Source organism: Phalacrocorax aristotelis, chromosome 8, assembly GCF_949628215.1.
Source record: "Phalacrocorax aristotelis chromosome 8, bGulAri2.1, whole genome shotgun sequence".
Lineage (NCBI taxonomy): Eukaryota > Metazoa > Chordata > Aves > Suliformes > Phalacrocoracidae > Phalacrocorax > Phalacrocorax aristotelis.
In genome coordinates, this window is record NC_134283.1 from 31,676,281 (window position 1) to 31,689,968 (window position 13,688).

Sequence of the window (13,688 nt, forward strand, 5' to 3'; positions counted from 1 at the left end):
CTCATCTCCAAAACTCCTGCTACCCAGAGACCCAAGGATCGCCAGCCGTGCTCTCCCATTTGCTACAACTGCAGATCAAAGACAGCATGAGGCAGCAGGAACAAAAACCAGAATCTGCTTAAGCTCCCAGGAAGACCTACGGCTGTAGGAGCCTGTACGTAATGGCAACAGCAACACGGCCCGCACGCTGCTCTGTTCCAATATGGTGGCATGAGGTGGATGCTCAGCTTCAGCCAGAGAATCACTGCTAGGCAGGACCAACTGGCAGGTGATTTAAAGCATCTGTTAAAATTCTTGATATTAATGATGTCTTTTACATATCACCTTCCCAGCTAGAGGAGGAGGCAGATCCTCTCTGGTAAAGTTATTGATGCATCTAGCTTGGACATAGGAGAAACCAGAGGCAGCAGGCTGAGGCAGCAAGTGCACTTCCGTTCAGGATCTGTCCCACACTAAGAGGCAGGGTAGAAAAGGCTTCTTAAAGAAATACCCCAGTGTTCTGTGACTGGAATATTGAGGGCAGGTTTCTGCATCTGCAGGGTATTTTTAATCTGCCTCAGCTTTTCAAAAGACCTCAGGTAACCTTCACAGCACAACTGTTTTTGAACTTGGGTTGTTGGGGTGTTTCCCTGCCTTCTGAAGTTTGATTTCTGCTACAGCTTAAAAGAACAACTCAGTATAATGAAGAAAAAAGTGTTCAAGCCCAACTATGAAACAGCTACCTCAATACTCAAGTACTGACCTGAAGCTGGCACCGAGCTGAGAGTAAAGCAGGTGTTTCCTAGACTAAAGAAAATAAGTCAGGAGTCCATACTATATTCTTAAATATGGTTTAATACTCTTCTCCATTTCTGTACATCACAACACCAAGATATCACTGCTTGGGATCTCTCTGCAGAGGCTATATAGTATGCAAAGGCTAGGATTTTTCACCCCCGTTTAATGTGTTTGTATGTGTAAGTGTAATACATATCAGTATATATTGATATACACATCAATATATAATGCAATATATATCACTGAAGAGAACACATTGATTAAAGAAATACAAAAATTTGGCATCATTTCCAAACTTAAATAGTAAAAATAAAAACTACAAAAAGGAGCTGCATACCCTAATGTATCATGTGAAACAACAAGCAGTATATTCAAAAATGTAAATTTACATCCAATTTTTCTGGTCTTGTCATGTCACATTAGACCCATTTACAATGGCAAAATCCAGAACATACCGCTGTGAAGACCGCAAATGTGCTCAAACCTGGGTTTGCAGAGACCTGCAGCAGACCCAGTCACACCTTTTGTGACAGATTCCAGCTTTGATGTGAAAATGGCAGCAAAGCCATCTGCCAGTTTATAAACCAGGGTTACAAATTATATTGCTCACAATAACTGTAATTTTGGACCTCAAAGGACAGCATGACAGAAATTTTAAGACAAGCTCCCCCTCTGTTCAAGTGAAACAGGATAATCCGAAAAATAGGCAGGTATGCAACTTGGAACAGCAGCTGCTTTTGACCAATGCACCAGGAGTGACAGAGCCAGTGAAGAACAGAACTACCAGGCACCACGATGTCAGAGTGCCCAGAGAACCCATAACCCCCAAAAAGAAGCAAGACTTGTGCATTATCTCGTGCCAATGTTCACTTCACCCTCTGCCTGCAAGACCACCCGAAAAACTCTTAGCCATTTCTAGTAAGTTGAAATGCATTCTATATAGCAGGCATGACGAAAAGCTTTCTTGAGTCTTGATGCAACCAGAAGTTCTAACCCATTAAGGGCACATTAGAGTTCAGCATCAGATTTACAGGACACTTGTGAGCCAATACAAGACAGCCTTAGTGCTGGGAGATGGACATCCCCAGTGGGTTGTGCTAACGTTCAATGTTTTAGTATCAAGTGCTCCAAATGCACCAGTACTAAGGTTTTAGTCAAGGGCTCCGCTTACTAATTATTCCTGTAAAATACCCGCTTCCATTACAGAACTGTGGGTTCAAATTCACATAATCAAGGAAACCTTACGCAGTCCTAAAGCAAAAAGAGGAACAAAAAGCGACGTGTACCTTACTTCACTTAAATCATGTGTTTATTTTTATCAAGACTGAAAAAAAAATCCTGAAGGCTGCACTACTCAAATCCAAATTAAGCCCAAGACTTCAGCAGCATTTTCATTGCAATCAATGAAGTGCATTTCCTAGTTTGTAAGAGCAGTGCTTCTGCAAATAGATTAAAGCACGTTTGGCTGGTAAGCCTCCCCAAACCATCTGAATTTGCAAGCCACACGTTATAGGCTAGCACTCTAGGTAAGTGCCTTCTCATTCTTTTGAAGAGAATAAATGGCTCCAATTTCATTACATTTCTTCTGCAGTCTAAGCTGAGAATGCCATGTAAATGGGTCACGTTGCTGCAAAATGCAGCAATTGATTTCTCCAATCAAAGTAAAAAGAAACAAACCAGTAGGATTTTACTTCTATTAATTTTTGAAGGAAGAGGTTTACAGCAGTTAATGTATCATGAAGGTTAAAAAAATCATTTTCATAAAATACAAGAGCAACCAATTTCACCATTGAGTAAAAGTAAAAACTGGGATTCTTTTTAAATTAGTCCGAAGTGGCATATAGGAACTTAGTAGTTTGCTGCTGTACTGACACTATGACAAATCAAAGTGTAGGGTTTTGCTTTTTTATATCCAATGCTTGTGGATCAAGTTCTGGAAATGTTCCAATTCTAAGGCAGGGATCTGTTGTGTTTTCCACCATGAGTTTGCTCCTTGGGTTGGATGCTGGAGGGGCGAGGCACGTTTTGCCAGACCCAGGTCGACTACCTAGTAGTCATCAAGGTCAAAAAATTCATCGTCTCCTCCTTGGTATTCCATTCCCTGGAAGTCCACTCGGTACCGCAAGATACCTGGTAAAAACAACAAGCTTTAGCTTCTTTGAAATTCAAAGAGCACTTTAAGCCATTTATTGAGCCCCATCTGCACATCAGGAGTTTCTCAATTAAATTTTCAGAAGCTGACTTAGCACCCGTATGCAAGTCTTCACAGACATGCGGCTAGAGTGAAAATGCCACATCACATCACAGCCTGATGTAATTTATTGCCAAAAGGAAGAAATACCTACCTGCCCAACACAGACCAGCTTTCCTTTGGAAAAGCTGAGCCTATTCTAGGACGACTGTAGCTCCAAAAAAACCTACCAGCTCAGACAAAGCCCTATCAGTAGCTGGCACTGAAATAACTTTTACGATGGAGTAAAAGCAATATTTAGCAGCTGTCTTGCTGGATTCTTCCCACCCCAAACACCAACCTGGGTTTCTGGAAAGCCTTTACCCCTGGAAACTTTTACTTAGATGAAGGGTATTCAAGGAGTATTTAGCTTGTTTCAAGTCCTTGCAGACTTGAAAAATGGTGGCAAAGAGTATCCTACCATGCAAAGAGGCTGGATCTGGCAGGACAGGAAGGACTCCTGGCATTATAAACCCTGAAAACTTAGAAGCCTGTTGCTCTTTGTGTAGCCAAACAATTCAAGCTTGTTTCCTTCTAATCAGTGTTCTCTGGCCCCAAGAAATTCCTCTTTACAATATACTCATCCTCATTTTACATCCATCAACCTAAACACAGTTAAGTAGCAACAATTGGCTTATCAGCAAATAAGCAACAGCTTTGTCCTAGAATCACTAGTCTGGGGAGAATAAGGTGCATGGCAGGTGTTTTTGCTCTACCCTGCTAATGATTTTTGTCATACTGAAGCACATGAGCTATCAGCACCTCTGCCAGGCTTGAACTCACTGACCAGTTTCAGCTAAGAGAAGGACTGAAGGATTTCAGAAGCTTCATTTCTCCATGAAGTTGTGCTAAAAATACTTTTATTTTGAAAAGATGCAGAAGATTGGGGAGCAAAGTACAGGGAAGTTCTGAGAGATGAGTAACAGATATCCAGCTGCTTCAGAAACTAGGCTGGTGTTTGTCATACACCACTTCTACACAGCAGGGCATGCTCTGCCACAAAACAACTGTGCAGATAGAGTGAAGCAATTCACAGCCCTTCTGAAATTCAGCAGCTGCAAAGAAGGACAGTCCAACCCTCTGAGCACTCCGAAGGACAAAGGGATCTGAGGAACACAGTCTGAAACTGATAGCCCATGCAGCAGCATCTCCCTGAATATGGAATGAATTCACCTGGACACCCCTGATGAACATGATAGTTTCTTAAACTAGTATGGTGACTAAGAGAAGATTAATCTGTTCAGTTTTTCACTTGTGTTGGCACCAGATTAAATCAACCATTAACGCCCCCCCCCCCCCTTTTTCTCTTGCAGTTTACCTCCAATTCCTCCAAATCCTTTCACAAATTGGGATCCTTCCTGTGATTTGTCTGTAACAATTTCCAATGTTGCTCCGAATTTCTTGTAGTTGTTTGCAAACCATTCCAGTAGGGGCATACTTTCTATCAGTTCATGTTCCTGGCCAGTCTATGTAGACATTTGAGGGGGAAAAAAAATTTTAAAAGTTACGGTCACCGCATATTAGGTATTGAGAAAAATTCATACCAAGAGTTGTCTTTGGCTTAAATATCACCACCATCTTTCCAGTCCTAAGACAGAGACACAAGCTTTCATGCTCCATAGTCTGGAGCAGCCCAACACACTTGCCAGGGTCCAGGTGGTAGGCATTCCTGACACATCTGTATCAGACAAGTTGCTGGCACAAGCAGAAGGCTCCTGGTGCTAAGAAATTAAGTACTGACAGGCCTTCTTTTGAGCCTCCATTCTATAGAAGTCAGTGCAGAAGCAGGAGAGGAAATGCCTTATTTATTATTACACTTAGGTTTTCCTGTTTCTTTAGATTTGCTTTATACCCTGCAAAGAGTCCATCACCACTCATCTAACCAGGCAGTGTTTACTATAGGAAATACTGATCTAGGCAAATACAGAGGCAAGAAGCATAGTTTTATAAGTAGAAGGTCAAGTGATTATTGGCATAGAAACACTACACCATTGCAGATAACACTGTAAACCTTCTGTGCACAGAAGGAATTAGCCATTACCCCACCAGGAGGGAAAGCAGCTGGAAATGGCTACCCTGACAGTTCTAATATGAAACAGAGATGACCACCCTTTTTGCAAGGGACAGACTTTTTTGCCCAGCTTATTCTGCTGGGCAAGTAGCAGAGCCCCATCAAGATTTTTTGACCTGTACAGGCAAGAAAACTCACTGGCAGTGAGTGACAGATCCACATTTCAAATAAATCTAGAAGCAAACACTCCCTTGGACTTATATCCACATCATAGCTTCTAGCCTCACAGTTGTTTTGTGCTGACCAAATCAGTGCACAATAAGCAGGGAGTAATGGTTTGGGACCTTAGCCTGCATGTTGTGTGGTGGCTACCGAACTCTTCTACAGCAGATGGTTTGATGGTGGTCAAAGGCCCCATATTGCCTGCCACTTCAACTCATTTATGCAACCTTGGAATTGGCAGCAGGAAAGACTGGAGAAAAGCAAATCTAGAATCCAGGGGTTACATTGAAGGTGACAAGAAGAGCCACAGGCTACCGTCTTGAAGCCTCATCTGAGTGCCAAAAGTGTCATCTCATGCTCATGTGCTTGCAACAAACTAAGCTCAGATATTCAGAATGCTGCACCAGTACACCAAGAATAAATCTACTAGCCCCAAAGCTGAAATACCTCTTTATCTGTGAAGTGGGATTTATCCTTCTCTTGTTCTGGTGTCAAATACAGGATCTTCTCCTCTGAGAAGGGAGAGAAAAAGAAAATGTTAGGTTGGATAAGACTACCAGATGCAGGTTAAAGACAGCAAGAGGCTGACCACAGCCAGCAATTACAACACAGAGGGTTTGGTCATTGACAATACCTTTCTTTCTAGCTGAAGCTCTATGGGAAACGAAACGGGGCACATCAATAGAGAAAAACTATAGTGCCAAAACCAAAAAAGGCAGAGGTCCTACTATAGGCATACAGTTTGTCTAAAGGCAGTAAGAACTGTGTTTCTGGACATAACAGTCAAGTCAGTCTCCCCTCTATAATGCACTGGTATCACATTTATACTTACATAACTGAAAGGCAGGTTTCACACTAGTTATGTGACAAGCTGCCACCCCAACACTGCAATTTCCTCTCCAGAGTGGAGGCTTGCTAGTTTCAGACTTTTCCCCCAGAGTAGCTGGGAAGCTGCAAGTTAGTGACCTGCCTACATAAAATCCCCTTGACCAAACCCTTAAAAATTTAGGGAGTTCCTCCAGCATAACCTGTCCAAGTGAGACTGCTTGTGTTAAACACTCACGGACCTTTTGGTCTCGCAGAAGCGCCACCTACCCTCTGTGCCTTGGCAGTGCAGAACGTATCTCATTATATCCAGATTTTCATAGACTATCAGTATCTCTACCGCTCCCATTTCCAAAGCTTTTAGTGTATCTTCAACACCAAAACAGTACTTCCCCGTGTCCTGGCTGATTTCATCGAAGTATCGTCCTGCAGCCAGGATACAAAGAAGGAGATTGTCATGAACACTGATCATGCCACATGGGTTTTTAACAAACCTGATTTGAATGTAGGAAGAAACTGGAAAAGGAGACTGCAATGCTGTTGAAGGAAGCAAGGGATATGATAACACGTCAAGGCATGTAATTTAGAACATTCATTGGCAGAAAGTCAACTCCATTTAACACTGTCCCATCAGGAATCTCACTCCACTGAAAGGCTTACCTTCACTATCAAACAATCGATGGGACTAACCCACCAGATGACACTATTTAAACATCATTCTTTTCAGTGTGAGGTAGCTATAGTTACTATTGCACTCTTGTGCTTTCAAATTAGCAACGTGTGTCTGCTGACATCAGACAAGGGATCATTTCTACTGCCATCTTAAAACAAAGTAAAACTTAACTCTCACCTTGGTGATCATGGTGACAGGTTTTTTCCCCTCCCACCCATATGTCACCAGAAGGCCTGAAATTATCTTTTCATCTTTAAACAGAGAAGACCCAAGAAGTTTGGGGAGGGGGGCGGATGGGGTGTGTGTGTAACCAACAAAACCCCCCACTCCTTAAAGTCTCATTAAGTTCTGCAGCATTTGAGAAGGTGTCCAGGTAACAGAAGGAATCACTACAAGTCATGCTCTGCTCATCTCAAAGCATTACAGGGCTGAGGCAGCACACAAAAGGCATTACCAGGAGGTCTTAAGCAAGATCAGCACATTCAGTCAAGCAATATCTAGCTCAGGAGAAGGCTAAGCATATAGTCACATACCTATTAGTTTCTTCTCTTGAATGAATTTCACGTTGGAGAGGACCTCAGTTGACAACTCAATTGCTTGATTGAATCCATTTTCTCCTCCGTATGAAATGTCAACTAGTTTGAGCACTTTGGATTGCAACCGCTAAACAAGAAAAAGAGGAGACAAGAAAAAGAGTATTACACAGCACTGCCATAAGGCTACTTCATAATACCACAAGAATAAGTACCTGGCAAGAGTCACAGCATTAATGTATTTCGCTTCGCTTGCAAGCAGAGGTTCTGAGTCAGGGGGACCTCTGAATACTTAATTTTGAAGCACAATTTTCAGGCAACAGGGCCACAGAGGTTAGGTTTAGTGGACTTCAATTCCAGTAAAGCTTCTAGTTCAGATTTGGGAACACAAAGAACATGAACACCAATTCCAAAACGGGGAGGATGGATTTCTTATTAGTACAGTTACTGAGAAAAGAAATACCTTGCAGGAGGTATTAGGAAAGGGACACCTCTCTAGGATACATCGGATTTCTAGTTTTGATCAAATTACTTAAGACACTGAAGTTACATTCTTCCTGAGTACATCTTATACAAGAGCTACTACTATCACCATGTTACTACTGACAGTTTAAATGTTTGGGCTTTGCTCAGAAAAGGCCACTCACCTGATCAAACATGTCAGATTGACTTAATTCAGTTTTGAAGTCAGCTGATCCAGCTAAAACGAGACCAGCCACGTTCACCTTGTCGCCAGAAATGAACAGTTGCACAGCCGTCTCTGCTACCTTCCTTACATAGTTGTGTCGTTTTTCCATTCTCAAACGAGCAAAACGCAAGGCAGACTGACCTCCTCTACCTTTACAAGAGAACAGATGTGAGGCAGCCATTTGGAAGTCATTTCATTTCAGGAAGGTTATTAGTACAAGGTCCCAACTGGGCCCTGAATAACTCAAGTCAAGGGCAGATGCAGCCTTCAGAATTAGTTTGCCACAAGCAAAGCCAGGGGCACTGATTGAAACAGCAAGCAAATAAAGATTGTTCATTCACAGCAAGAGATTTTTTTTCTCCATGTATCCCATAGAGGAGAATGTTGAGGGTTTTTTTTTTCTTTTTATATGGACTCACAACTCTCCATAGAAGTTTTGACCATCTGTGCACATTTTTTATGTCCTGTACCTTCATTAAAAGCCATTTCCTTTGTGACACTGCCTCACATATCTTTGTTGCTGATGCAATGCATCCCAGCAGTCTCTGCTGCAGAAACTTACTGGGGTAGATGTTCCTATTTTGTTTTGTCCCATCCTCATCTACAGAGAAGGATGGTAAACCAGGAGTAGCTAACAGACAATTTGCTGAATTCATCAGTAGCTCACTACAATACCGCATCGCTTAGTGGAACTAGAATTTTGCTTGCTCCATTAGGCTTCTGTGCTTCTTGCAAGGAACAATTTCTTGCTTTTCACTGTGGTTTGCATGCAACACCATCAGATGCAAACTTTAAAGACACTACCAAGTGGTATTACTACTTCTGCCATTTGAGACTATCCCAAAACCAAGTAAAGGGTCAAATGCACCAAGAAATAAAAAGCACCACTTTAAGAAGATCAACTGCATATTATGGTGATTCATTAGTTTTGACAGAAGGCACAGACTAGAGGCTTTGTTGTCAGATTTCAGGGAAGCAAAGAATTGAGTAGAGCTAAACTCCTACAAGCCAAGTTCCCTGCTTCTACCCTCACATCCCACCCTGCAATACTCTGCTGCAAACAGTCTAGAGAGAGACTAGTGCATTACCATGCTTCTTTGGAAGATCCACAGTGAATTTGTGCAGGACTTCTCTTGTGTTTCCTTGAAGAGTGCCAAAGAGTGCACCGCTACCATCTATTACAATAAAGCCAAACTTGCTGTCGTCGGAAAGCAGTGCTGTAAGAGCCTGGAACAGAAAACCATGTTGTCAGCAGTATGCACCAGTTTATTAAGGACAGTGGTTCAGAAAGACTACCAGAAACAATACATCTCAATAAATTTTAGTTCTGTAGGTGGCCACTGCTGTTTTTTTATAAATAAACAAGAAGAGCAGCAGATTCAGGAGCTGAGACTATCCCAGATGACTATCTCGCACAATGCTGCCAAAAGCAGAAAGAAAGCTAATGTTTAAGCTTGATAACTATTTTCACAGCATTACCAGTTCATCACATGACATCACAGGCAGGTGTAATAGCAAAACCCTAAAGACTGGCTCTGGAAAGTGTTAAGTGAAACAGATCACACCTCTACAAGGCTGCATCACCTCTCTGGCTGGCAAACCAGAAGAGTAGTTTTCCTAGCATTCCAGCCAGGAAAGGAGAACTTTTAGTTCACTGCTCAGGCTATTTGTCAGTTCGGTTTTGTACTACAAAGCACCAATACAGGCTTTCAACTTGCCAACTACCGCAAATACTGGTTTGCTGCACTTGCTGACTTCAAAAAGTCCCAAAGGTAAAATGATGAAATCTACAGTGCCTATGACAAATTCAGCCTTACAAAGCAGAATTAAGTAACAGCAGCAGTAATTACCCTGTGTAAAACTGGCTATAGAGAAGACACCCACAATATTTGTTGGAAAATTCAGTTATCCTTCAATTTTCTTCCCTTTAAAGGCGGCAGCAAAATTCATCCTCTAAGGTAATTTAAGTTGACTAATAACTAAAGCACTGCTTAGTATCAAGGCTGTTGAGTTACTTTTGTCCAGTTTCCTGCCCAGCCCTGGTGTGGAACATCCACAGCTACACCTGAACTCCACGCTACTCAGAATCTGTCAGCTACTGTTCCCTCATGGGCAGCCTGAGCAGGTAGGCATGCTCAGCACACACACAATTCACTTATACATGCCCAATAAACATAACAGCAAGAATCCTCTTTCTGGCTGGCAACACCACATTAGCAGGATGGAGAACTTGTCCAATTCCAGATTATTTTAAGTCACCAGTTTAATACTAAAAGAGCAATGGTGTTGGTTTACTGCACAGGACCTTTAACTGCCTGCATGCCTGCCAGCTTGATTACTGGGCTGAATAGAAAGAACAGAAACCATCAGTCACCTTTATCCAAAATGCACACAACCAAGTCTACAACTTTCAAGAACAGACACTAAGGTTTAATGGAATCTATGGGGTAAAAAAAATATTCTGTATTAATTCCCCAGTAGTGGGATGAATGAGAGGAGGAAGTGGCATATTACACTGCAATCTATGTAACTGGGACAGAGCCAAGCAAATCGTGTGACTAGAATGAATGCTCCAGCCAAGGTATCAAAGTAAGTTATTGTAAATCTACCCTTCAGACACACATCAGGGTTCATATCTCTCTTGGGAAGTTACTTCAGGTTCAAACAGGCAATAAAATATCTAGAGGAAATCTTATCAGATACTCTTGCCAGGCAGCAGATGACTACAGCTCTCATGTTCTTGATTCTCTCTTATTTTAATAATGTATCCAGTGATCAGTGATTCCCCCAGTTTCCCCTTCATTAGTTTTATGTCAGCAATTCCACTGTTTAACCTATCAAGCACAAAAAAGGGACTATTGCTTTTATTCTGTTCCTTCAGCCTGGACTGAGTTTCCCCTTTGCAGCCTCAGCCTAAAGGTGAGATCACATTATTTGTCTGCTCACCAAATGAGATAGATCAGAACTTTGGTGCTAACATCTTGTTGATCAAGATAGCGTACAGTAGGCTTTTACAGCTAGATTTGATTCTGCAGTGCAGACAATACCAAGTAAAACAATCACATACTCAAGACACAGGAGAAAAAACAGCCCATGGAGAAAGATGCTGTTAGTAATCACATAATCAGTAGTAGCAATTACTACAAATTCCTCTCAAGTTATTGCCACTCTCTTGCTGAGCCATTCTACACACCAGCAAGAGTGTATTTACAGCCGCCTCCTGGGAACAGCCCACTGGGCAGCAGCTACTTTGTTTTGAGTCAGTGCCCTGAGGCAGTAGTTGCAGCCAAGACCAAAGTAATCCCTTTCTTCATAGGGCAGAAGGCAGCCTACCACTGCCCACACACTGCCATCAACTGCAGGGACAAATATCTCCCTTAGCTTTGCACCTCTGGCTCTCTCCTGAATTCTCTTATTTACCTGTTGCTTTCAGTTGCCTATGGATGTGTGGGCTCAGCAGAACTCAAGAGCTGTACCTGTGCAGTTTCGTTATTCCTGTTAGGTTAAAGATGTATTGGGATTTCATCCTTGGTGAGAGTCAGAATAATAGGGATGTACCTCACCTGCGCAACAAGCATGCCTTTCCTTCCTGTACTCCTTCTACCCTTTGAAACCCAATCATGGATCAGAGCTCCAAAGATCCAAGCAAGCAAGCAGAACTACATATCTGAAGGGCCTGTCAAGCCCATGTCATACGGGTTTGATGACAGGCAGTTAAGTCTCAGTCCATACGTTTATCATGGTGAACGCCATGGACATGAAAGGCAGTCAGTCATCTACTACAAATATTGATACCTCTGCAACTGCCAGAGCCAAAAACAGACTTAGACACAATAAACTGACTTCATGCAGTCAGGACTAGTGTAATCCACATTACTTTAAACATGCTTTAAACCATTCATTTTACTAAGACAAGAAGACATTGTATAAAAATAATCCCACTTTACCCCAGACAGATTAGGCACATGTCAGTTCTCCATCAAGGGCCTCAGTTAACACATCCGATATCAAGACTGGCAACACTAATATTATCTTGGCATTACTTAAAGGCCTGGCTTGGAATAAGATCTATGGGCCTCTAAAGTTAAGAAAAAAAACTGCCTCCAGTTACAGAGAAAAGCTTATGTCTGTGGTTTACACAAGCTCAGCAGTTACTAGCTGGGCCATAAAGTCAGCTCGAGGAGGAGCTGGACAATATCTCAACTGCTTTCAGCGAATATCACACATTTCTGAATACTAGCCGGTCACAAGCCATTCAGTGGCTTCCTCAGCGGGACGCCGTAATTAAAGCCTGCTGTTCTACAGACTGTGGACTCAAGCACACCATGGGATTGTTCTGGTGAGTCTAGTAAAGCAGTCTGACTACTGCAAGACCAGCAGGCAAGAGGAGACTTCTTACCTCTGTGTGGAATTTGTTGTCACACAAATACAACGACGTATTGATTGGTTTGAAAGGTTCAAAGTCGATGTTGACTTTCTTCTCTTTTCCTTCCTCTGTCACAATTGTTCCACAGTAAACAACCAGACCATTTGGAGGTACTATAAAGGACACAATGCGATTTTAGATCACTAAGGAATACTGTGAGCTGTACCCATCAAAACTAACTACTAGGCCTTAAGACTTAAAGCAGAGTTGAAAATTAAGTTACCAAGTTTTTTTACTTTGTTTTCCACGCCTCATTCCCTCCCAGATCCCTACAATGGAAGATGAACCAATTTAGTGCGCCTATACTGAACAGCTTACAGCAGGCAGCTAAAGGTAACACTGATGGAAACACTTGCAACAAAGCTGCAAGAACACATACCTGTCTGTTAAACCCATGAGCTTGCAACCTCACAGAAACCAGAAAAAGGCTGAACAGCCCTGTGAAGCTTTCCTAGTTCTTACACAGCAGTTTAGTGGCCATCCCAATGAAGGCCACTTGCCACTGTAAAGACAGTGCAGTACTCTTTTTAGATGGCCTGGGTCTATTTCCTCCCAAAATGATGGCAGCTGCATAGTGGCATGCATAAGGCACTCATAAGCTTCTGCTTGATGGAAAACTATTAGTTTAATGGAAATGAATAACTGTGGAACAGCTCTTAAGGCTGACCAAGTTTAGAACAGTCAGCACTGCTACAGACAGAATCATGAGCCTGCTTATCAAAGACCAGGGCTGTCCTACTTATTCTACTCCCAAGGTCTACCCTTGAAGTAGTCATCCATGGGCAACATACCTGGAATATCAGTGCAAAACAGCAGCACAGGCCAACAGATTAGCAGAAAACTGCATAATGCAGGAACTTAAGGCTGCTTCGAAGCAAAGGAAGTTTGTCAGCATCCATACAAGCTAGAAGTTACCTTTGTTATAGAGTTTCAGTCTTTGCTGTACAGATGTAATGGCTCCCAGTACTGAAAGGCGATTCACTCGAGACTTAATGTTGGAAGCAGTGCCAAACTCATCCGCTAACATTTTTGCCACTCGTGAAATCTGGTCTTTGGGGGGAATGATCAACGATATCATGCTGGTACCATTGCTGAGAAAAGAAAAGAGAGGGGTTGTGAGCAGCCAGCAGCCAAAGTAACAAGTGTATTCATACCATATACCATGCACACAGCTGTCCCTCCTCCCTCCCCCTGCCAAGGATACTTCACTGTTATTGGTGTAATTCCCCTTCTGCTGGACAATGGGAGAGAAAAGAAAAACAGGCTTCTTGGAGGACTTTACTCTATAACCAAGTCTTCAGGT

General features: G+C 42.3%; 1 protein-coding gene across 3 annotated transcripts in view; it reads right to left on the reverse strand.

The window, feature by feature from the left end:
* Window positions 1-814: 814 nt before the first annotated feature.
* ETF1 (eukaryotic translation termination factor 1) overlaps window positions 815-13,688 on the reverse strand; it is a 29,151-nt gene continuing 16,277 nt past the window's right edge. For all 3 annotated transcript variants that reach the window (XM_075102223.1, XM_075102225.1, XM_075102224.1), the window contains 9 exons: window positions 13,301-13,476; window positions 12,359-12,498; window positions 9,048-9,186; window positions 7,919-8,109; window positions 7,272-7,401; window positions 6,336-6,491; window positions 5,688-5,752; window positions 4,326-4,473; window positions 815-2,907 (listed from right to left, as the gene is read on the reverse strand). In XM_075102223.1, coding sequence (XP_074958324.1) covers window positions 2,825-2,907; window positions 4,326-4,473; window positions 5,688-5,752; window positions 6,336-6,491; window positions 7,272-7,401; window positions 7,919-8,109; window positions 9,048-9,186; window positions 12,359-12,498; window positions 13,301-13,476 — 1,228 coding nt within the window. In that variant the 3' untranslated portion in view covers window positions 815-2,824. The remainder of the gene's footprint in view (window positions 2,908-4,325; window positions 4,474-5,687; window positions 5,753-6,335; window positions 6,492-7,271; window positions 7,402-7,918; window positions 8,110-9,047; window positions 9,187-12,358; window positions 12,499-13,300; window positions 13,477-13,688) is intronic.